The sequence below is a fragment of the Branchiostoma floridae genome, chromosome 2 (assembly GCF_000003815.2).
Source record: "Branchiostoma floridae strain S238N-H82 chromosome 2, Bfl_VNyyK, whole genome shotgun sequence".
In the NCBI taxonomy this organism is placed as follows: domain Eukaryota; kingdom Metazoa; phylum Chordata; class Leptocardii; order Amphioxiformes; family Branchiostomatidae; genus Branchiostoma; species Branchiostoma floridae.
In genome coordinates this window covers 30,131,470-30,155,427 of record NC_049980.1, presented here as the reverse complement: position 1 = coordinate 30,155,427, position 23,958 = coordinate 30,131,470, and the positions used below count along the sequence as shown (strand labels likewise).

The 23,958-nt window shown below is 40.7% G+C and overlaps 4 protein-coding genes across 8 annotated transcripts in view; 2 read left to right on the top strand and 2 right to left on the bottom strand.

The window, feature by feature from the left end:
* LOC118409698 (lamin-B1-like) overlaps positions 1-2,481 on the top strand; it is a 23,097-nt gene extending 20,616 nt beyond the window's left edge. For all 5 annotated transcript variants that reach the window (XM_035810939.1, XM_035810937.1, XM_035810936.1 and 2 more), the window contains one exon: positions 568-2,481. In XM_035810939.1, the coding sequence (XP_035666832.1) occupies positions 568-609 (42 nt within the window). In that variant the 3' untranslated portion in view covers positions 610-2,481. The remainder of the gene's footprint in view (positions 1-567) is intronic.
* Positions 1-23,958, top strand: part of LOC118409729 (3-oxoacyl-[acyl-carrier-protein] reductase FabG-like) — an 876,245-nt gene that overhangs the window by 351,675 nt on the left and 500,612 nt on the right. The gene's annotated exons all lie outside the window — the stretch shown is intronic.
* LOC118409731 (E3 ubiquitin-protein ligase MARCHF3-like) lies at positions 5,402-13,111 on the bottom strand. Its single transcript, XM_035811012.1, has 5 exons — positions 12,634-13,111; positions 11,420-11,586; positions 9,086-9,284; positions 8,219-8,428; positions 5,402-7,819 (listed from the first exon to the last, which is right to left on the bottom strand). The coding sequence occupies exons 1-5, from the start codon at positions 12,700-12,702 to the stop codon at positions 7,673-7,675; spliced, it is 792 nt and encodes a 263-aa protein (XP_035666905.1). The 5' UTR covers positions 12,703-13,111; the 3' UTR covers positions 5,402-7,672.
* LOC118409737 lies at positions 16,632-23,904 on the bottom strand. Its single transcript, XM_035811019.1, has 5 exons — positions 23,696-23,904; positions 23,322-23,430; positions 17,886-17,970; positions 17,364-17,672; positions 16,632-16,862 (listed from the first exon to the last, which is right to left on the bottom strand). The coding sequence occupies exons 1-5, from the start codon at positions 23,707-23,709 to the stop codon at positions 16,672-16,674; spliced, it is 708 nt and encodes a 235-aa protein (XP_035666912.1). The 5' UTR covers positions 23,710-23,904; the 3' UTR covers positions 16,632-16,671.

Sequence of the window (23,958 nt, the reverse complement as noted above, 5' to 3'; positions counted from 1 at the left end):
AACCCACGTTTTCCTGGATTGTGTTATTGGTTGTTCTGAATCGGAGTTACTGTATCTGTATTTTCCACCACCCTAAAAATTAGACTAAAAATTCATTCAGATCGCGCCCCTCGTCTCTGTTGAGGGATGGTTGTAACGCCCTTGTGCAGATGGCCTCATTGATTCCTTCTTTCTGCATAAACTCCCATTCAGAATGACTTCCCAACACAGATGAACTTTCACAGATGACTTACAGAACTTAAAACCAAAAGTAAATGCCCACCTCAGCGCCACTCACCAGTGTACTGTATTGCAAAATGCTCTTCATTTCAACACAGCTGCTATAATATCCAAGCAGATCCTACGGTAGCGTAAGATAGTATCAAACGGGGTGAAGCCTGCTCAGGAGTGTGTTTGCTACCGGAGCATATGGACACCTTTTGGCTGACTACACTCCTTGACCAGTTGGGTACTATCTTATGCCATTGTAGGATCTGCTTGGAGATTACAGCTGCTAATTATGAGGTGGTGGAAACAGCATAAATGATAATTCAAAAAAGTTAACGCCTGGTTGTTGTTGCCTTTTAGGGTGACCCGGCTAGCCCAAGACAGCGTTGCAGCATCATGTGATGACAACAGAGACTGTCACGTCAATACAGTCTAGACTATACTGGATCCATTTTTTTTATTTTCCTTTTTTTTACTCAATTCAATAGCGATAAGTAGAACAATGTTCATCTATCTCTCTCACAGAAGTGATTCCAGGTATTCATGTCCACTATTCTCATTGACATGAACATAAACATAAACACAATGTGGATTTTATATACAAAATTTGGAAAGAAAGAGTGTATGTTCGTTGTACATTTGAAAATTTGTAACCAAGTGATTGTTTGAAGTAAATTACAGAGCACTGACTTTCGCAATGCTGGTGCAGAAGGTGAAAGATTTCTAACATTTTTCCAAACTGTTTTTGAAATATTGATGTGTTCTTGCCAGTATTGTATTCATTCTGTGAGGGATGGTTGGGACGCCGATAGCTTTCGCTCGGAGAACGCCTTAGTTCTTTCAGTAGAATTGTAAAAGCTGGTTTGTTACAGCTGTGCAATTATTCCTAGTGCTTCTGTCATGTACTATCACTCGGTATTCATACCATGAGGACCAAGTTTCTTGTCATCTCATTGTAAAACGCATGCTACAAACCAGCATTGCTAATTGTAAGCAATTACAAACTTAGCATAGTTTGCATCACACATCTTAAGTAGTAAGTGTTTCATAGCCATAAGTGGACATGTGCAAATTTTTCCATCCTTTTTTACTCAATAGAAGCAGATGTTGAACTGTATGTATTAGAAAAAGCAGTGATTTGAGCCATTTTGAGATCATTGGTCAAACATGCACAAAGTTTGGCACACATTTTTGTCCCGTTGATCCAGCGAAACAATTAGTTGCTATAGTCCCTGCTTACCATGTACTTAGGGAGTACTACTACAGTATATATGTGCAGTGAAGACGCAAAAACCAAAGTATGATAACTAAGGTGTTAGGGTAGGGGGTGGGGTTGTCTGTGGCACTTTGTACAATGATAGGTAACTTAAGGGTGCATTTTGTAGGGTTGCAGTAGGCCGAGCCTTGTAGTTTGGGCTTATAGAGAAGGGACCTTTGTATTTATATCTTGATACTGTGGAGCTTTTCCTCTTAGATTAAGGTGGTAATTTGCATATTTGTGATAATCAGTATCTCGGAAATTTTTAAAGCTTCTGTATCCCAAGTTATGCATGCTTTATTAGTAGTCTCGTTATTAGAATGATTTTCATGAATTATCCAATGATTCTAAGTTGTTTTTTTGTACTGCATAGAAACTCTGGCTTTCTGTAGGTACTTTTTCATATGTAATGGTACAGTGTATTTAGTATTGTGCAGATGTGCATGCCTATGCCTGTGCTTCTTTGTGCATTTCTTTGTAAGCCACAATTTACTTAGTTACTAACTTCAGCGTCACTTATTAACCACAGTGTACCGAATGAAAACCTCAACAGGTTTCCTGTCATAACCCTTGCATTTTTTTTTAAATGGCGTTTTGTATTGTTGAAAAAAAAAAAGCTACGTCAAAATTGTTCACGCCATCTTTCTTAGGAAGCTAATGCAGTGAAAGTCAGGACTTGTGGCCTTAGAGTTCTAAAAAAACCATTCCATGTTTAGACCAAAAGTTTGTGCAATGATGGTGTGGTGAAGATTTTACCCTGCTTACTGCCACCTGGCTTGGTGTGTGAGCTGTCACTTGTAGAAAATCTGGTGCCCTCAAAACATCTTGGCATAGTTATACGGGCACTAAACCAATTACACAGAGGGCAAGCGAATGAAAAACGTTCACATATCGCAAAGGATTTATCAGATGAGCGGAATCATGCACAAGTTGTGACAGGAAACGTGTGCTGGCAGCTTCTGTACTAATTTGTATGGTTTAAAAGGCAAATAAACCAAGTATTTTAAGAAAATTCAGACCATGTTGCTATGTCTGACTGATTGTTGTCAGTTGTTAAGTACTGTTTTAGACCATTCAGACTCAAAACTAACTCCTATTGGGTGGCATAAGTTACTACAGATTGAGTCATTATTGAGGCCATAGCACATAATCACAGTTTGTAGTGCATTTAAGTTCATGGTTGTAACAATCATAGGAACAAAATTTAAGACAGCATGCTGTGAACCTTTAACTTTTGGCAGTCACCTCCCCACTATGAAGTCATGACACCAAGAATGGTATTACTATTACTTCTTTACTATTATATATAGTTCACAGTGATTTTAAAACACTGTGAAACAGGAACTCGTATTCTTAACAGGAATTCGGGTCCCTGTCAAAATAGTAAATGAATTTGCAGTTACTGTATGTTCAGTGTTTAGTTTGTTAACTGGACTTTTTCCGCCAACTGTCTGGGGTTATGTAAATTAGTCCTTGGAAAATTGATACTGTATTTCCATTATGGTCCTGAAAAATAGGGTCAGTAGGTATAGGGACTGTCTTTTCCTTTTTTGTTTAGATTGGTCTGCAACACAACAGAATGTGAACATAAGATTAAGAGGGACCTACATGTAGGTTGGTGGGTTTGTTTATGTTTGTCTATCAGGGTTTGATTGTAGTGGGCTCTGAAAAGGGGAATCAAACGACCATCTGTAGGGTGGACATGCGCCTAGTCGCTCATCCATCGTCCAACTATCACGTGCTGCCTCCAAGCATTTGTTTATAACAATTTTGATATTGCAAATGAGAACATTGGGTATCTTAAAACAACATTTGTATCCCTGGGCCTTACTGCCTGATATCCTGTCAACAAATGCATGTTCCTCTGCCACCTTGTACGATCGTGTGCCAGACAATCTACTTACATAAGTAGGTAGATTGAGCAGAAAGAAGCATGTCGCTTATTTGTTCCTGTCCCAACATGTATTCCAATTACTTTTCAGAAAAGTCAGCATTAACCTGCAAGCCTTGACCCAAAATAACACCTGACTCTAGAAAAATATCCTCAGAAACGATTGAAGTGGCTATACCCGACCAACTCTTTGCAAGAATTATTGGTCTAAGACTCAAATCGATGAAGTCATCATTATTGGACTGGAGAACAAAGGCTGGTCTCCACTACCGGATGAAGTGGTGCAAGCAGTCAGTAACCCTTCAGGGCAGACGTCAGAGTGGAGTTGCGCAGTGGAAGGTATGGCAACACGTTTAAAAAAGCGCCTCTTAAAATCCTTGAAAGTCTTCTTTTTCCTTGAAAATTTCTGCCCAACGTGGAGACTTTTTGGGTTAGAAGGAACAGGTAGCGCCTAGGCGTAACTCATTTTTGTCAAAATTTGCTCAGTTTAGTTGGCACGCGGAAGGATTTTAGTTATTGGGTCATACGGCTGGTATCAGGAGAAAACGGGGGTCAAAGATGAGGTTTCTTTCATAGAGGAGCATTTTTCGGAGTTTTGAACCGGTCAACACCCTGTTTTCTTTTAATAAGTTTAAATGATTATAAAGATGACCTTGTGCCTGGTGGAGAAAAATTTTTAAGATTTAATTGGGGTTAGTGCTTTTCTGAAGCCTTGTTTCAGTGTATTTTAACATGCTTTCCTATGGTTCGAGTTCCGTTCGACACAACTGTAATGGGTTGCATTCATGCTTTTGGATGGAGAAATAAAAAGTCGGCCCCATGTATGTAAAACCTTTACAGTAGACGGACCTCCTAACATACTTATCATGAAGAACGGTGACCTGGTGTGCTTAGGTGATAACACGAACCATAGCAAAGCTGCACTGCGCTCCTAAATAGCCAAAAACTAGTGTAGCTGGGGCTCACTTGACCTTGCTATACCTACATTTGTAAGAATAAATTATTTAAAAAAAAAAATCAAACATCACAAAGAACAAGATGCGCAAGAAGTTTTCATACAAGCAGTTCATTAGAACTTTCTATTAGCCAGAAAAAATAGTCATTATAAAGTCTTTCTTCTGATATTATACACACACCCTAAAACCTTCATCACATGATATCCATTTTGCACATCAAAGAATATATATCCTTCACATACTGGAACTGATGTAAGAACACCACCAGCCTTCAGGTTGGGCTACATATTGCTAGAACAGTATGTAGATGCCAGTAGTTGGGACTTCCAGTTCAAAGATTTTGATTAAGTGATACCAGTCTTGATTTATGAAGTTGGATCTATTGAGTCCATAGACGTTTTACAGGTCCCATTGACTGCTGTGAGAAGCAGGGCACTATGAGTAGCTCTGACACTTTGGGTTATTGCAATGTAACATTGCAATGTGTACCAGACAGGCTAAAAGTGTTGTGCGCCCCTTGAGCTACCCACAGTGCTCTGTGTCTCCCAGCATGCAATGGGACATATGAAGAGGTCTATTTTTGGGGCTGGTAGGTGTCACTTACTCTTGATAATTTCTGGCACCTGGATAATGACAAAATAGATCAATTCTGGCAAATAGTAGCCAATGATGTAGCCAACTCCGAAGGCTAGCAAGTACAGCAGGTTGCAATACTGGGCCATTACATGGCAAGCTAATTCAATTATCACAAATTCAGCACTATGTCGCTTACATTCAAGAAGACATTTAAAAATGGCACTTTGGTTCCTTAGTTCACGTGCACTGTAGTCTTGGTGATACTGAAACATAAACGGTAGAATTGCAACTACAGTTTTGATCTTTTAATGTTACATAGTAACACGTGCACAATATAATAGCAGCAAATATGGCATCAACAATTATTGAAATAAATAATATATATCAAAGCTTTCTTCTTAAGTAATTAAAGACTATATTAAAGATTTTAGTTTTGTCATGGGCGGGACTAAATACCAGAGGTCTAACCCTTTTTAAGGAGAAATTGTTGAAAAATGATCTGGATGAGAAATGTTTTTTTTTCTTTTCTGAAAGTAAAAAGTATGAAGAAAAACAGCATGTTGTATCTTGAAGTTGCACAAACAATTAAGATGTAGATTTTTAGCCAGACTTTCTCTGGTAGGGTGCTTTCTAAAGCTTTCATATAGATTTGCCCATGGGGACTGATTACAAATAGTTTGCATTTAAACATGAATGATGCTAGCAGCTCTGTATATCATTGTACAAACATTGAAATTGCAGAATATTCTGTCCAGAAACCCTAAACTTGTAGTCCTAAATCTCTTCTATTTATGAAACTCATCAGCAATGGCTGCAAAAGTATGCCCAAATTGTCATCACATTTCCACTAATGTCCTCAATGTAATCTTTTTCACATTTAAATGATACTTACTGTTAGGATTGGTGAAGCATTTTCTAAGACAAAAGTAAAGTAGCTCATACCTTGAACTTAGAGAAAACATCTTTTAGAAAAATATTTCATCCTCAAGTGTTCAAGTCTTCCTTCAGATTGCATCTTTGGCTTTTTAGACATGCAAAGGTTTGTCCTAAACTTCCTTGCATGGACCCAAATGGCATTTCGTGAAAAGTGAAACTTTATTTTGAAGATAATCATCTTATAAATGTTATAGAATTGCCAAGTAAAATCTTGATACAATTGTTGTGGTCATCTGCTCTTTAACAAGCGTCGCTCTTGTTTCAAGATGTGCAAGCACAGAAAAAATTGCATTGGTCATTAAAAAACAAAGCTTCACATCTACAATGTTCCATTTGGGAGATAGTGTTCGTCTCTCTCCTTGAAATAACTTTTGTTTATACAAAAAGTGAAATTCAGAATAGTTCTTAACTGGTCACTGTGAAACTGAACTGAGTCATCTGTTCGTTGAAAAGCAAGTAAGAGTAAAGCTATTGAGCAAATGAATATAACTTGTTTATACCATGATCTGACAGAAAATAGTTATTGTGCAGCAAAATTGTCATTCTTGCCTATTGCTCTTATTTAGTGCTTTAGCAGCCATTCAAGTCAGCAAATTTCACCATATGAAATTCATATAGCCTCTCATTGCTGGGTAATGCAGGGCACTATGGGTACATGTAGCTGGGGTGCAACAAAATCACTACCATGACAACATTGACCAAGCTGGACACAGTGCATGTGCACAACATATGTGTTGTCATGGAAATGATATTGTTTGTCCCATAGTGGCCTGAATCTTTCAGCATGCAATGGAATCTGTTAAAGGTCCATTATTGAACTTTTCCCTCGATTAACAGTAAGTAAATCATGTGTGAAGTTAAAGTGCAGTTTTAGAAATCTACCTGCTTTTTGCTATTTCTTTCTGCTGTAATTGTCTTGAGTGAACATGATGATTTTTTCAAGGCTGTAAGTGTAGCCTGATATCCGGCCATGTACAGCCCATAAGTCAGGGAGTGATCATTGGAAAAAGGATAAAGCTGTACACAGCTGGCACCAGACTACTGAGCCCTTGGTTTTAGTGAGAATCTATGCATTACATTTGTGTGATATTGAAATAGAGTTTAGATTGTTTCTCTGAGATAAAAAGAAAAGTTGATTGTACACAACAGTGCTTTTATGTGAATTATTGGAACACAGAAATATGTTCCTGTGTTTCTCCTCAGTTTTATACATGACTACACATCCTTGACCCATTGGACTTGCAGGATGACATGGTTGTTGTGACTGTTCTTGCAAAATTGTAACAGTTGGATCTTTTATAATTGTGAGTACATACTCTTTACAAAGATGTCTTAAATGTGAAGAAAAAATGATACAGAGCTTTTTTTATCTGATTGCCACTTTACATTTTAGTGATACATGTATATGTCAAACTGTTTGATCGCTACCATTTCTGAGGCTGCATTCACTAATAGATATTAGAATTTAGGTAGAGTGAGAGTTTAGGCTGAATGATAAGAAGTGAATAGTCTTGATAGTGGACACTACACTTTCCCTTTAGGTACAGATCATTTGCTGTAGTTATAGACCATTTGCTGATATTTCTTGGGGAAACCATGGTTGGTATGTATGTGGTCTTATGCAAGGATCACATTTCCAAACCAAGGCTTGGACGGGCTGTTGGCAGGAATGAAATATAAAAGTAAAATCAAATCAAGAAAAATTAAAAGCTATTTTATCATACTTATTTTTTCCTGCAAGTTGCCTGGACAGGCACCAGGCACAGGTTTGGAAATGTGTCCCTAGCATCATCAAACTTCTGATGGCCAATTAGAAAATTGACTGCAAGCTGATCACTTGGGAAGAGTTTAGAAGCCAGTTTCTGGGTCCTTTTTGTTGGGCTGTGGGCTGTGGGTCGGGGTCTTGGTGCACCGGACAGCCAGGTCGATCAGCTGGATTTCTGGGCTCTTCTTGCGCCACTTCAGCCACATGGTCACGTGGTAGCGGATCGACACCTGGGAAAGTATGGGACTTTGTGACTTTTGACTTGAAATTTTGACAGTCGTTCTATTTTTTGTGTTTCACATGGTGACTGTTAATCACCAACTTAAAACCACCACAAAAAGTTTGGATCTGAAAAGTACTATGTGGCCAGAAGGTAGATATGGTTACTCTATATGAGACTTGCTTTGATTATAGAGAGAATAAATTTGCCAGGAGAGTTTTGCTACCAGAGGAATTGGCCTGCCGCAAAATTAACCTTAGCATGGACTGACTCCCCTGGCCAACTTCCAAATCTTTTTGCCAAATTCTACGATCCCCGCACCCCCGTAGGAAGGCGTGGTGGAGGCTAATATATGGTTAGATCTGTGGATAAAAAATGTTGTTATTGAAAATACAGAATCCGTACTCACGATGGACCAGAAGAAGTAGATGATGAAGAGCGCCACCATGAGAGCGATGAGCCCGCCGGCCTCGGTGGGGCTGTTGTGCTTGATGTGGTTGATGGCGCCCTGGAGGCACAGCCAGCCGCTGACGCTGGCCAGCGGAGTGATGAACAGGAAGCACACCGTGTCTCCCATGAACGTGCGCTTCTCCATGGTGTTGTCCTTGTTCTTCAGCCACTGTCAGAAATTGAATGAATAGAAGTTTTAGTTGCCTTCCCCAAGAAGCGATGGCTATGGTAGTGTTTTTGTCGTTTAATAGCATAACGCAAGAAGCTATTTGTGAGTTTTTGTGGTGTTTTTTAAATTTTTTTTTAAATTTTTTTTATTGCATTTTACATGTAAAATATAACGTTACAGTATACATGAAAAAAACATAAGGACAAGAACATAAACCAGTTTTTATGGTGTTTAGAGTGTGGGTTCAGACAAAACAAAGGATACCTTTGATAACATCCTCCTATCTGCTTTCTATTACAGCCTCCTTTATGCTTTCTATGTTACTACCAGGGATCTAGCCCCCACTGTAGTGCTTGCAGAACTGTGTGGTCCAAGGGCTACAGAAAAGGAGATGGTCACTGCTCTATATGCTGATGGGTGTGGGAAGGATTTTGATTGGTCTGAACTGAAATGAACTAAATGAATATTGAGTACCCTCACATCCTGAAAATCGCAATCAATTGACTGAATTAAAGTCAATTGGACCAGATTATCCGATCAACTGATTTTTTTCAGGTCCATTTTTTTCTGGACCGGTCCAACAAGAAAAAAAATGGTTTTGTAACCAGTAACCATACCAGTACCCACCCATAATTCTGTTCATTGTGTAAAACTGACCTGGAGGAAGGAGCGTGACTTGGTAGTGATGGGGAACTGCTGGTTGCAGATCTCGCAGGTGGTGGAGCCCGAGGAGGACAGCCACAGCTCGATGCAGGAGCGGTGCACCAGGCCCAGCGAGCCCGTACACTGGCACGGCGAGATCAGCTGGCCTGCCGTCTCGCCCTCGTGGCAGATTTTGCAGATCCCTTCACGGGGACTGTTGGGAGAGAGTCTGACATGTAACGCTTGTTCACCTTTATCCGCTGGGTAACTTATATCCGTTTTTTTTTAAGTGAGCATTTGAGGATTGACGGACGGTGGTTTGCAATATTTTGCAGTTTGAAACCACTGGCTGAGGACTTGATATCCCCCAAGACCCTGTTTTTAAAATAACGGATGTAGGTTACCTGCGGATAGAGATGAATTAGCATTACTACATGTTAATTGTAAATCACTATGTGATTGTGAATGTCCTGCCTGTAAAATGTCACTTTTATTACTTTATGTATGATAAGTTTGTCAATACCTGTGTAAAGTTTGTTTGAATGCCTGAATATGCAATTCAGCACCCTACGGCACTGCAATGTATTTGAAGATTGATGAAACCTAAACAATTGTTGTTATCATTATCAAAAACATCAGCAGCTAATTTTCATAGGGGGTGCTGTAGATCATTTCTACATCCCTTTGCACTATGGACATAAGGCAAAGGAAACATAGACCAGACACATTATGTTTGCACGACTAACCAGTTGTCATGGTAATGATGTTGTTTGCTCCTGTGCTACCATAATATGCAACATCTCCCAACATGCGTGGTATCCTACAAAACTATGGAATTTCCACATCAATTATGCATATTAGGCCCTTATTTGCATAATTGGCATCTGTTACTGTTATGCCCTGAAGTACAAATGTTACAAGTTCTTTTATGAAAATTTCTTATTGATTAAGTGGATGAAGTCTGCATGGGTTTCATTTAATTGTATACATCTCAGTCTATAACTTATAAGCTACCTACATGCCCGAAATCATTGGTCCTTTCTTCAGTTATCATCTGTAAAAGATTTTTACAGAATGACCATGCAGTTACCACTTTTTCCTGATATCAAAAGCTCAAAATCTGCCAGCAAAAAATCAAGGCCCCCTCATCTGGGACAGGACAAAAGATAGACAAATTGGAAGTTTTGCATATGTATGTAAAACTGTGTATATAGACTTATAAGACTCAATAGGACTTTAAATGAGGTAAACTGTATGACGTTATACTACACCCTTGTCTCTTTCCTTATGGCATCAATAAAAAGTGGCCCGCGGTCCGATTTGAGCTTTCATGAACCAACAAAGGTTCAAATCCAATCACTCTAATTCACTGCTTCATTTATGACTTCAAAACAAATAAACACGTCACATTTTCCATTTACTTTAGTGTAGTTTGTAACCTAAACATTAATTGCGCACTACCTCGATCCCTCTAACGACGCTTGCGGGGGCTACTTTTACACAGATTGTTTTTCAGAGAAGCGATCGCGAATTAATCACCGATTCGTCTGCATGCAACTCTGTCGAACGTGCAGGAATTAAGCTGGGTGCTTGTTGACGTGTTGACGCGACGTTCTTGGCACTTTGAACACAGCGCCAGATTAAATTTGCAAACTGCGATTCCTTCACCCCGAATATTGTCGTCATTGAATTGAATGCCAAGGCTCTTGCACCACTTTTTTTTCAGACTGGAAGTAGCCAGAGTTCAACGGCCTTGGTACTGGCCCCCCGGCTAGTTGGATAGCCTTTCCGGAATGTTATGCTATGCCTTATAATACATATGTATATAAATACACGAATTTCCAAAACAACGGATAAACACCAGCCACGCATATTTCACCACTCCCTGGTAACCTCAGCGCTACACCGTTGTTGGACGTCTGCTGTCTCAACTTTGTAGTGTTCAATAGATTTCGAAGACGATAAATGCCCTACCTTACTTCATGTCACAGTCCTTTCACACCAAAATAAGTAAGGAAATTTGAGCTGTTCAAGCTTGCACTGTTTTCGCTCCGGCCAAGTTAACACCATAAAACTTCACACGCGCGCACACACACACACAAACACACACACGCACACACACACACACACACACACACACATACACACATTAGAGCGCAAACACACACCCATATTCACACACACGCGCGCTCGTGGGCGGCAAAAAAATGTCCCCCGGCGCAAGCGGAAGGCATTTCAGCACCAAGGAGAGAACATGTCTGTATTTTGTTGATGAGCGCGTTTTGAAAATTCCCAGATTCAAAATCAAATTTCTTTTGTACGTTGTGAAGAGACACCGAAAACATCTACCTTTGATCTGTGGAGTTCTCGGTGTGGTGGGTAGTATCCTTGAACTTGAAAGGCACGACCATGTGGTCATCGTAGGGCAGCTCTGTGACGGGGTGGGCCTCCATGTACTTATGATCGGACGCGGTGGAGTAGGGCACCTCGGGTTGTGTGGAAGCCGGCTCCGCCGTCTGGACAGAAATCAGATTACAAACCTTACTTCAACACAAACAAGATACGCTAGGCTTGGCGAAGGAAAAAGAAGTAGAGATGTTTTTTTCGACTGTGATTTTTTTTTATTCAGACTTTCTTGTTGTCGTTTTGTTTTATTTCAGACGTTGTTAATTGTAAAATCTCAAATACCGGTTACAAAGTACGCCCTAATTAAACAAATTTCCCGGTAACTAGGGCCCGATTTGTTCTCAGTGCTGGGTAGTATTTTGACAGGTCCCAATTCCCAACCCGGGGCCCGGCCGGGCAGTATTCGGGAGCGAAAAGAATAAATAACAGACGTAAAGATTTTTTTTAAATGTCAGAATCAGATTCATGGCCTTGATTTCATGATATACATTTCAATTTTTCGTTCCTTAAAACATCCCGGTCAGGTCCCGGTTTGGAAATGTGACCTAAGCCTTAGCGGAGAGTTGGTCTGAAATGTGTACTAGAGGACTTTATGACATTGCCGTGCAGGGTACTTTATATACACGATGTCTCTGTCGACATGAACGCGCTACCACTCAATATCCGCCATTTTGGGTTCTCGATGGCTCACTTAGTCGACACGGAAATTGTGTCTGGACTACAGCACTGCAAAACAACCCTGCACGTGTACAGCCTCACGTGGCCAGCCCTCTGGTAAACGTTTTAGACCAACCGTCTGCCATATGGTGACTCCCGCCAAGTCAAAAACCTTGCCAATATCTCAGAACCGCTGTAGCCAGACACTCACTGTATCAAGTGTTTTTTTTTGGGGGGGGGGGGGGGTGTAATGATACATTCAGCATTACTTCAGGATACCGTGTGGCCCACCCAACACCACAGCGTAATTTTAACAGCGACGACATTACCTTTACCAAATACGTCAAAACAAAAATTGGTCGCTAAAGGAAAAGCCGAGACGAGTTTGCAACTAGGGCGAAGTAAATATTTGCTGAACTAGTATGTTCGTCACACACAAAAAAAGAAGAAAAAAAACAACAGACAGTGCTAGAAAGAAATGCTGCTCTTTGTTTTCGTACCTCGTACACTCGACCATGGTATATCGGGTGGTCCTTCATCGGAGGCATGGAGAACTGGGCCGCACTCATGGTGGAGGGAAGGAGGAAAGCGTACCACACCCAGCTGTGACGACGGCGTAAATGTGATCTCTCTCTTCAGGCGTGTCTCCTGCAGACTAATATCGCAGCCCTCCGTTTCTGACGAGAAGCATGAACTTGAATCAATATTTACGACTGGGGAGGAGAGGGAAAGTGCGATAGTATTTTACGGGGAGGATCGTCGACTCGTCACGCCACGTTTTCTGTACGGCGTAAGAACAAAAAATGTCACTGTCGTCTCAGCTTTGGTCGATTAGTCTACGTTACCTAATCCTGTCTTTTGTGGGACGAGGAGAAAGGGGCGGATCACACAGCTTGAAAGCAAAATTTTTGAACACATATGGCCGAGACCTATATACTTTTTCCCCTGAATCATTCAGTAGTTCTGCCTAGACTCATCAACCGTTGTACATGTCTTAAATAAACAAAACGCTGCGTAGAAACGAGGGCGATTTTTAGACGAAGACATGGCAGTAGAAATGGAATAAAAAAGAATGTACCTACACATAAAAATTAAACGAAAAACACGTAGATGTAATGAGGGGATATGGAAGGGACGGGGCTTCATTTTAAGCGCAAATTGACTGGTTAATCATGTTCCTCATGCTTTGGGGTTTATTTATGCTGAACCAAATAAACTACATTAAGGGACTTTGCACAACTGTATATGACATGTTTTGTTGAAAATTGTGTAGACATTTTGAATTTTGTAAAACTAGGTCGTACATGTAGTTATCGCATTACTAGTGCAAAACATTGAGTGAAACAGATCAAAACATTTAAGACATTCTCCGCAGTTGACGAAGTCAGGCTGTCTTATTCTGTTATTTCATTCGGGGTTAATGGCTTTTTTCTAACTTGTAGATCAGGCCACATGCAAAATTTCCTTTTTTTAGGCCTACTTAAACAATCGGCATTTTTTAAAGATTTATTTCTGCCAATGAGTTGATGGTAACTCAGACCAGACACTCAGGTCTGTTTGTGTGTTAAATTTGACAATATTTGGTGACTCATCAAAGATTTCATTCAGAAATCGCGTCCAATTTCTTCACATTGTCGTATTCTTGTAGACAAGACAGTTCACCTTGAGAGTTCGACGATAGTTACTCATTTTTATGTCTGTCTTTAGTACGTTATGTTATTGTAAACTAGAATACGTTATAGCAAAATGAATAGGTGAAATGGTTATAAAGATGTAGGTTAATTGAATAACACGGTGGATGGAATCATTCTAAAAGAATAGACAGTTCATGGGCATTAAACGATTGAGAAATCAAAATATCATTTCTGTACCTGAGTTATCATTATGGACGCTTTGCTACATTTTATGAACAGTCATTATCTCTATCTTATTGTACGCATATTTCTATGCACTACTTAAGATGATAACATTCAGTAAGAAAGGAATTCACGAATGTGTCAGTCTGACTAATCTCATAAAACAAATGTGCAGCCTTCTTTATGAAAGCTAAAAAACTAAATGCCGCAAAAGAACTTACAATATGCCACAAAAACAAGCATACGCCCGACTACGGAGCAGGATCTTACATGCACTTGGAGTAAATCGTAGTCAAGTCGTACGATCACAAACTGAGGAATATCTTAGGATTGTCGTGCTTTTGTCGTACAAGATTTGACCGAAAAGGGTGGGCTTGTTTCTGGTCTTATTCTCCAAGCAGATCAACAGGTGGCATAAGACAGTGTCCTACGTGCCCGGTTGCCCGTTGGATACTGCTTTTGGACCTTTTGATACTTGTCTTGTGCCACAGGTAAATCTACTTAGAGATTATATAGTGTCACATAAAATTTGACTTTTACCGTACAGCCTGTTTATCGAACCGAAAAGTCAACTTTTTCGACCACAAACAAAACATATAAATACGGAACTCGTATACGGATTTGAATACACATACGTACTCGTGTGACCGCTCCCTTAGACGCACCTATATACAGTAATAAAATACGAAATTCTGTCTCATTGTTTACCTGTCAACCGAAGAAATTCTTGTATGTCAAGCAACGCTTCGTTCTGAAGAGGTGAGAAGATCGGGTTTAAAACTTAGCAGACAAGGTAGTAAAAGAGGAGACGAGGAAAGAAAGGTAGTCTTGTTGTGCGTAGCTGTCGACGATGACGCACGGCTGATGAGTGTACTGAGACGTTCAACCGACGCACCTTGACCTGTAGGCACGTGTACGGACGTTATGTAACGTCTGACACGACTTGTAAGTGCAACAAAGATTGTCTGGTCTCTTCTTTTCAAAACACGTGCGTATTTTTCTAATTTTTTTTAGATTTCATTTTATTTTGTATCTTCTATAGCGATCTCTTTGAGTTAGTGTTCGTTTACATAGCTTTGAAAGATAAATAAACGACTTGAGAGTGTCGTCACCACGTCTTTCAATGAATGTTGCGATAGAAAAAATAATTTTTGATTGTGAAGAACAATAACTTTTGTGATTATCGTCATCGCGTATTACATATTGAAGCTGGTGTATATGTGTTACGCCGAAGGTTGGTTATACCAGCAATATAGATGCAGATACAGAAACATGGCTGATATTTAATATATGCCCAAACCCCCTTAGTCATTTGTAGGTAATGTTTTTTGGCCTTCTCTCTACGTATTTGATTAATCAATCTTTTATTCAATCAATCAAATGTATTTACTTCTCACTAAACTAGATAAAAGTGCACTGCTAGGTAGACGTAATAAATGTTGCAAAAGCACATAATTGTGAGAATAAGTCTTACATCTGTTTGGAGATTAATGATATGAGGGCGTGGTGTACCGGTAGCTCAGCATTCATTGTATTATGGCGGGTACAGATGAAATGTAAAGCACGTTGAGAAATTTCAAAATATCGTCTGAATCCAAAGACTGTTTCTTTGCTTTTGTGTGTGTGGTTATTTTAAGCTGCATCACCCAACATCAAATTTCACTATATTAGAACACATAATCATCAAATACGTATTATCAATTAAATAAGTTGTCTTGACATGCTAGACTAGAAGAGGCAAAATGAATCACAATGAAAACGACTAACCCTATCTCAGGTACTACCATTTTAATACCACTTTCAGACATTTGCCATACATTTGGTGAGTCAAGGGAAACAGGTGAATGGTTGGCTTTACGTACAAGTGCAACCATCATTCGTTCAACCCACAGTGTCACGTCATGTGTAAGAATAATGTACACAAGCCGCCTTTTCATTGAAGATATTTGTGTTTTTACACGGGATTAAAATCGACCCTTTATTGTATGACACAGTGCAGTAAATCCGTTCTTACAACCTATACACCGCAATTTACAACACTGTAGGCCTGTACCTTACCCCTTATTTCAAGATTTACCACCGACGCCTCTTAAAAATGAGGCACTGGCTGGTAAGCACTCCTCTAATATTAACCACACCACGCGGCGTGATACACTCATTGAGATAACAGTTTTCTTTTGCTCGTGTTTCAACATCCAAACGGCACTTCTTGAACTGTGTTTTTATAAAGCCTTTTCATGTGACGTCATCGTTTTGCCCGCCGCCATGTTGGTGTCACTATTTGCATGTCAGTGGCAGTATATGATAGCTCGAGCGTTTAAGGATATCTGAAGACGTTCTGACCCTCTCACAGAATCACAGTTGAATGTCTACGACTCACAGAAGAACATACGAGAAGATATCTTAATCTTGTCTAAAACCTAATCACTGTATAACCCTTCAGGTACGATCCACTGAAATGCAAATCAAGGACACCAAGATGGCGGCCAGCACCTACTCGTTTCACTGAGCCGGGAATGTGTGAAGATGCTCTGTCTCGAGCCTTTTTTTGACATAACATGTTTATATTGGACTGTTCTAATTTGTATAATCGATTGAATTCTGACCAAAGTATACACGAGTCTTCAATTAAGAAAAATTCATTTTTGACATCGTCTGCTTGGTGTTAAGCTGATCTGTTTGTTATACAGGGGCTTTTGATGAATGTCGGAGTGGTTTGGACTTGACCTTCTGCAAATTGTCTTCGTACCAGTAAACCTTGTTCTTGTAAGAACCCGCCGACGTCCTGGGCGCTGCTCCGTACGTCTTGGTGTACATCGAGCCGTACTCGGACGAGATTGGCGTCCTGTCCGCGCCTCCTGGTACTCCCTTTCCTGGAGAACAGGATAGGATAAGATTGAAACAGTCTACAAGAGTATCTTTTTATAAATGCTGTTTACTGGTTTAAACCCTGGACAGGTGTTTATTGGTGCTTCGACTCTCCTGTCAGTAGCTACTCATCTAAAAGAGGAAAATGCATTCAATGCATAGAAAGTCATACCAAAGACTTTCAATCAAAAATGGTTCATAGACGTCATACTGTTTTTCTGTTCAGCACGTTTAGAAAAGAGAATGACGGTTGGCCAGCCCCTTGTTTAAAATGCTTAACTGTATGGCCCAAGGGCTATGGGTACGGAGAAGGGCACCGACCTATACACCGAAAGGTGAGAAGGGCACCGACCTATACACCGAAAGGTGTGGGAGAATTTTAACTTAATAATACATTCACGCTAGCTGTCCTAGATATTTGAAAGAAGCAAGCGCCTTTGCTTTCTACTCTTTGGTCGACTCGTTCCACAAGTTCTGTTTGAGAGATCAATGTAAAACGAATGTACCTCCAGTCAGGCGCCCTCTCATACGACTAGAGTTCTGAAGCTGGTTGAGCTTTGGATGCGGAGCCTGTCGCAGGCGTTGGAAGGGCACCGTCTGTTCGTTGACCCTCATGTAGAGTCCTGTCGTGGTCGGACGGCCTTTCCTAGCCCTGGACCCCAGTGAAGGCGTTTCGTGCGTCGCTAGAGGTCGCTGCATGAACGCAGAGCCGTTGTTGAGTGGCGGCTGACTGGTGCTGCTGCCGGTGTGGCTGGTGGTGTGTGACTGGCTACCGTCGTCTGGTGACCAGGGAGGAATTGTTGGTCCCCCGTAACCTAGATGTCATTTAGTGAGAAAAAAATGAATTGCTGTCTGGGGTTCCGCTTTTTTCTGACATCAAAAGACACGAAGAAACAAGACCATAGTCCAAGTCCCACTGCAGTACCAGAAAACATCTTCAAACATTGCTTTCATCTTGCATTGAGTTACATAAACGCAATTGAACGACAAACCGTTGATCCCGGTTTCTGGAGGAGACTTGAACTTACCGTTGTCATCACAATCCCCGTCGATGAACTGTGTATGATACGGTGCCTGGATCCCCGCGCCATTCATGTTTGGTGTGTGATCGAACTACACAGCATTTTGAAAGAAGAAAAAACATCGTCAGATAGGGACAAGAAAACGAGGGCAATACGATGGCAGTTATATATTGACTTAGTTGTAGCATCATGGGATCAAACAAATAATACTGCATTGCCTTTCGGATTGTGCCTTTACAGCATATTCTTTTTTTGCTGATGTGATCTTCTTCTTTCTTCTTCTTCTTCTTCTTCTTCTTCTTCTTTCTTCTTCTTCTTCTTCTTCTGTCAGGAACCAATCAGAGCTTAGAACTGCCGTAAACCAATGAGAACTGACATCAGCATATGAACTGAGTATTAACTGTACAGTAAACTTGAACAATTACAGGTTTGTAATAGCAACCTGTATTGTTTTTTTTTACTCGCATATGATACTATAGGGCGAGCCCAATGGTATCGTGTAAGAGTAGTTTGACAAAAGATCACAAAAGGCAACAGGGAAAACATTCTGCATTTTCAAATGTTGCCTGTCTAGTTTAACTCTACAATATCATTTCGTGAAGTTAATTCCCCAAAGCTAATGCTAGCTTGTACAGGAATTGCATATTGCAAGACAGACGAGATGAGATGAGATGGAAGAAAAAAGAAAAAAATCTCAAAACAAAATAGATATCCCTGGACTTCAAAAATGATGTGATAGAGGGCCCAAAAGTATCCAACAGCCATACATGACCATTGCATGTCCTGAGCAAATGATCTAAAAACTGGAATTCCCACAGCAATACCATAAAAAACTACCAGGGGTAAGGGTCTTGCCCTTCGTTTAATCGACAGATTGACCAGTCATGTTTATAAAACTTCGATGTCTTTTCATGACTTTAAGTTTTTCACGGTCCCCATTGCATACTGAGAGATCCGTTGCACCATGGGTGCAAACATCAGAAGTTCCACAATGAAACAGACCAGATCGCAGCACTAACAGGTAACTACGTCGTTTGCCCCTCTGCTACCCATATACGTGTAGCCTGATTAAATCTCGCTTATAGCCGCCCGCCCCTACAAACGGGGAGGAACCAGTTACAGCCTATGACATCAGAGTTTGTGTCACACAGACTACTACCCATAGTGCCCCGCGTCTCTCCGCATGCAATGGGGACTGGCGAAGAGATATTTGCTATCATGTCTGTCCAGCTGTCTAGTTGTCGTTCATACTACATGTACTAGGGTTATTGCTCGTTGGGAAATATTGTTCCTGACCGCCCGACGACAGGTACAGACGTGCGCGTGACAGTACGTACAATAGGCGACCTTTCCCCACGTCACATCTTATGCTACTCCAATCTCAACAAATATTCACATGACGTTATAGTGAAAAGATTTGTTGTTTATTCTATTATATCCCATTGTTGTATTCACACAATGCTGTCTGTCAGTCTCAGGATGTGATTCATGATGACAGGGCTGGCGTGTTTGTCTTGGCTAGAAAAATCGTGTCGGCGGCCCTGCTTGATTACTACAACCCCCACCCCTCCGTAATACACCGCACGTCTTCAACACACTTCAAATACCCCATTCCCCTAGTTTAATAGATCCTAGAAACAGTTTGGCAATCCAGTGAAGTATTCCTTTTAGTGACTGAACCCCAAAGCTACGTTGATGCCGTCTATGTTAAGACGGGATTATCTCGCCTTTGATTATCACGTCAACTGTGGACTTTACAACTACGTACAACTGTGCAAAATATAAACATCTATCGGGCTTTTTTTTTCGCGTGAATATATCGTTGTCATATCAGTGTCACTTCTCAGACTAAATCAAAGCGTGAATATACCATTTTGTGTGTTTTTTTCTGCCGTAATACTTGCGTCATTGTAATCCTTGTATAGAAAACAACGTCAATACTCTTCCAGACAATCTCTTCCACGACGAACCACTGAACGTGCCAGCGTAAAAATACTGGCAATACAAAGCGTTAGGGATGGTTCACCATTCTTCAAAGTTGCGAAAAGCTTTCTTTACAATCTATCAAATAGTCAAGAAAATAAGGAAAACGGCGTGACAGTGAGGGGGCCAACATATATGTCATACTTTTGAACCGTTTTATATTAGATACTTGATGTCGATTCGTACAATTGAAAAAGGTGAAGGACATTTTTTAAGTAATAAGTTATGGCTAATGACCTTTTCGTGACAAAGAAAATTAATAAAAGGAGACCTTTTCGCTGTTTAATTTTCTTTATTTTGCCCCCCACTCCACGGATCTTTCACACTTCCCTTATCATGGCTTTGATAACAACACCGTTATATCTATCATGATGTGCTTTAAACCACTATTAGATTGGGCGTATCCCTGTCTGATTAGCTAAGATAGGAAAAGTCGTTGGGATCTAAACGATCATCTCCAAGTAGAGGTCTAGAGTGTGATAATGTCTTCTAGCTGCTCCGTTTTTACGTCCAACCTAATCTCGGACTTCAAGCAAATATCAACGTAGCAAACCTTTTTTACACATATATTTGGGGAAGGCGACGAGGGAAAACCACTAAGAAGACATATAGGATGTCTCATAAAACACGCGTGAAACTAAGTGCCGGACTATACATCGATGCTTGAAGATTAGGGTCAGCGATTGTCAGTGTCCGCTGGTTATGCTAATTAGCCCCCTTCTGTGGGGAAAGGAAATGAAATCAGTTATCATCAAAGGTACGCAGGTGTCGTCTTCTCCTCACCGCTGGTGACGTGATTAGCGGTTTCTTGATTAGTTTTCTACGAAACACCGGGTCGCCATGGGGGCACAAGCCTCTGTGTAGCCTGGTACCCGGACTGTTGCCAGGGCTCGCACAAGTCACCGGTCCCAGGTTTAACTTAACCTCCAAGCAGATCCTACTGTAGCATAAGATAGTATCAACAGCTGCCAGAGGAGTGAAGCCTGCCTAGGAGTGTGTTTGACTACCAGTGGCTGATGACTCCCTTTGGTCAGCTGTACTACTTAGCCAGCTTTGATACTACCTTATGCCACTGGTAAATCTGCCTGGAGATTAGGTTTAACTTGCTCCCTTGGAAATGTTGCATTGGCCTCGCTGTGATAGTAAGACCCTTAGCAACTAGGGCTGAAATTGAATTCGGGTATGCAAAAATGACGGGGTTGCGCTTAGTTGACCAGGTGAAGATGTATACAAGCTTATAGTGCCGAGGAAATCCACCCTGAATCCCTAGTGGAGACCAGTGACCAGGCTATGTAGCCATGGGGACTCAAGTTCCCATGTTTGTATCACAGCATAGGATCATATGGTAGCATTACAAATTTGCAAAGCTATAGATAGCCACATATTTTAAGTACAAATTCACATTTCTGGAGCACCCGGCCCCACCCCTTAGAATACATAACTTACGTGCCATTTGCCGTCACTTATTAGTAGGTTTATTTGAGACGCAAATGTCAACAACTGTAGTCATGTCCTTTGGGTGCGACATAACAAGTTTTTGTTACCTCACCTCCCAGCCACCCGCCTTAGCTAAAAACCCTAAAGGATCCGTATTGTTGAGATTTATGACAATGGTGTGGAAAGCGAGAATTTGGACTCTCTATCCGACACTGCAGGCTTAGAGGTTAGACTCGTTTTGTTGCTTATTACGTTCTGTGTTCTTACTGTACTTGGTTTCTGATGGCCGTCTAGCTAAAACAAGACGCCTCGTGTGTTGTTGCTGACATTTCATACAGCATCAGCAAAAACCACACCGACACCGTCAGGTGCTTTTGACGGGAGACAGACGCTCCTGGCATGTTTTGAAGTGAACTAATAAAGCTTATTATTGGTCCCTAACAATTTCTTTGGAAAGGAGAAGACGACTACACAATGGGTAACTACGTGGTGGCGTGTTGCCCCGTCGAAACGATTTTAGATATGAATTCTGCAGCCATTATATATTTCGAGTCTTTGTTTACTCCAATCAATGCTGTGATTTCTTGATAGGAAATACATACTCGTCTCTTTGGTAGCAATACAACAAACGTACCGATTAAAACACTGCCTTTCTTCTCTATTTTGTATTATTTAGGGTAAATCTCCACTGAATGGAGACTGTTGAGCGATTGCCTCATAGATTGAATATGATACACGATGTAGAAATATGGTTTGAAAGACAAAGAAACACATAAAACTTGCAACATACACTTATTTATTGATCAATAGAATTTGATCGGACTAACAACAACATTTCTGGCTACGGAACGGTCGACGCATCAGTAGAAAAGGGGCGTTATTGCTGGGATATATGCACAAGGTCTGAATAGTATCATAAGGCACATGTATTAGCTGACTGTATGTGTTACCCTGGATAACTTGTGGCAATTGTAATAGACAAGATAATCATCTGAATAACGCTGAATACCTCCCAATTGTTTTTCACGTTTTCCATAGTTGCACTATCTCTTAAGATTGTTGTCATAGTTGCAATGCATAAACAAATGTATGAGATGGTATATAGAATATTTGATTGCTACTGCTTTGTCGTTAAAAAATTTTTTTTTTTCATACGGAAGATACAATTCACTTTTTTCTTAATTCTCGTTGAAAGACTTTGAACTCAATGCACTCCATGTAGTGTCTCCCTATCCCTTGGCGGACGAAAACACTTGTCACAAAACCAAGAATGACTTTTTATCTATTCAGGAAAGGAAACAAAACCGACTCTGCCTCTTATATCTTACTGTGAAGGGAGCCAACGTGACCCTAGACCTCATACTTCCCCTTAAATACGTTTATCAAACTGAATGTACGACATAGTTCTGAAAGGCTATTTCATCGAAATGGCCAGTCATCAAAAGCTTTTGTCTGTTGCTATGCCGACCTATACACAAGAATACAAAGCGGGCCTCTGGTGGCATACCCGATAGCTACGTGTTGGGTAGATCCTGTATTCTTTTAGAGACGAGCCAAACGTTTTTCCCCACTTTGGCAAAGCGTGATGAGCTCGATTTTTTTGTCGACAATTGAACAATAAGACAGCGGGGTAACATTGTTTTCAATGCGGAATGAAAACAAATGACTCGCATGTGAACTAGTTCGGAGAACCGCCAATGCGAAAGACTAGGCTTGCGATCAGTCTATGCTCTCAAAATCCTACGTTTTTACCCTAGCTACTTTTGCATTGAAATTGTCATTTTCCCAACACAACATAACCATATTTTCCGAAATGATTACAATAAAGCTTCGCAACAATAAAGGATAATACTACAATGTTTTGTTCACCATTATCCCTTATAGCTGGCGGCGATTTTGTGTCTTTTGGACGGCAATCCTTCGGCTATACAGAGGAATAAAACATCATACTTTGATAAATTATATCGTTTTGAAACGCCGCATTCTTAACACAAAATTTGGAAAAAAAATTAAGGTACTAACCTCCTCGGGTTCGAATAGCGGTCCGTTCCTCCCTGCCATGGTCAAAGCTCTGTAGCGCGGAACGACGTTAAAAACCGAACTCCTCCAAACCACCGGCGGGTTGTCAACGCTGGGGGAAGAACAAGACAATTCACGTTCAACAGTATAATACTATATTTGTGTGAACTTTAGAGAGACTGGTCAGTGTATCTTCGTCTTCTAATGCCAACTGACCAGGGACAACTGACCATAGCTATAACGACGGACAGCAAACATAGAGCAGTGCGTGTGTTGCTATCGACTCCCTCGTAACGTAGATACAAGGGCGCCTTGAATATTTAATACTTCCTGTACAACGCACTGAACAATGGGTGATTTAAGTCGAACTGATTTACCGTGCTAGAGGCATCACGATTTTCTTCCTGTGCCTGTTGCAGGGTTGTGTCCGGGGTTTGTAGGTCCGGGGTTAGGTTGGTGCTGCTCTCAGTCTGGTCCACTGTGACTGTCTGACGAGGCCAGATGGAAACCTGGACCTTTGGGAGAGCGTCAGGACAATGCAATCATCTTCAGCGGGGGACTGCAATGGACGCTTCTTTTCTCTTTCTTGATTAGAAATTTGTTTAATCTAATTTGTTGTCTTAAACATTTTAGCTGTTAA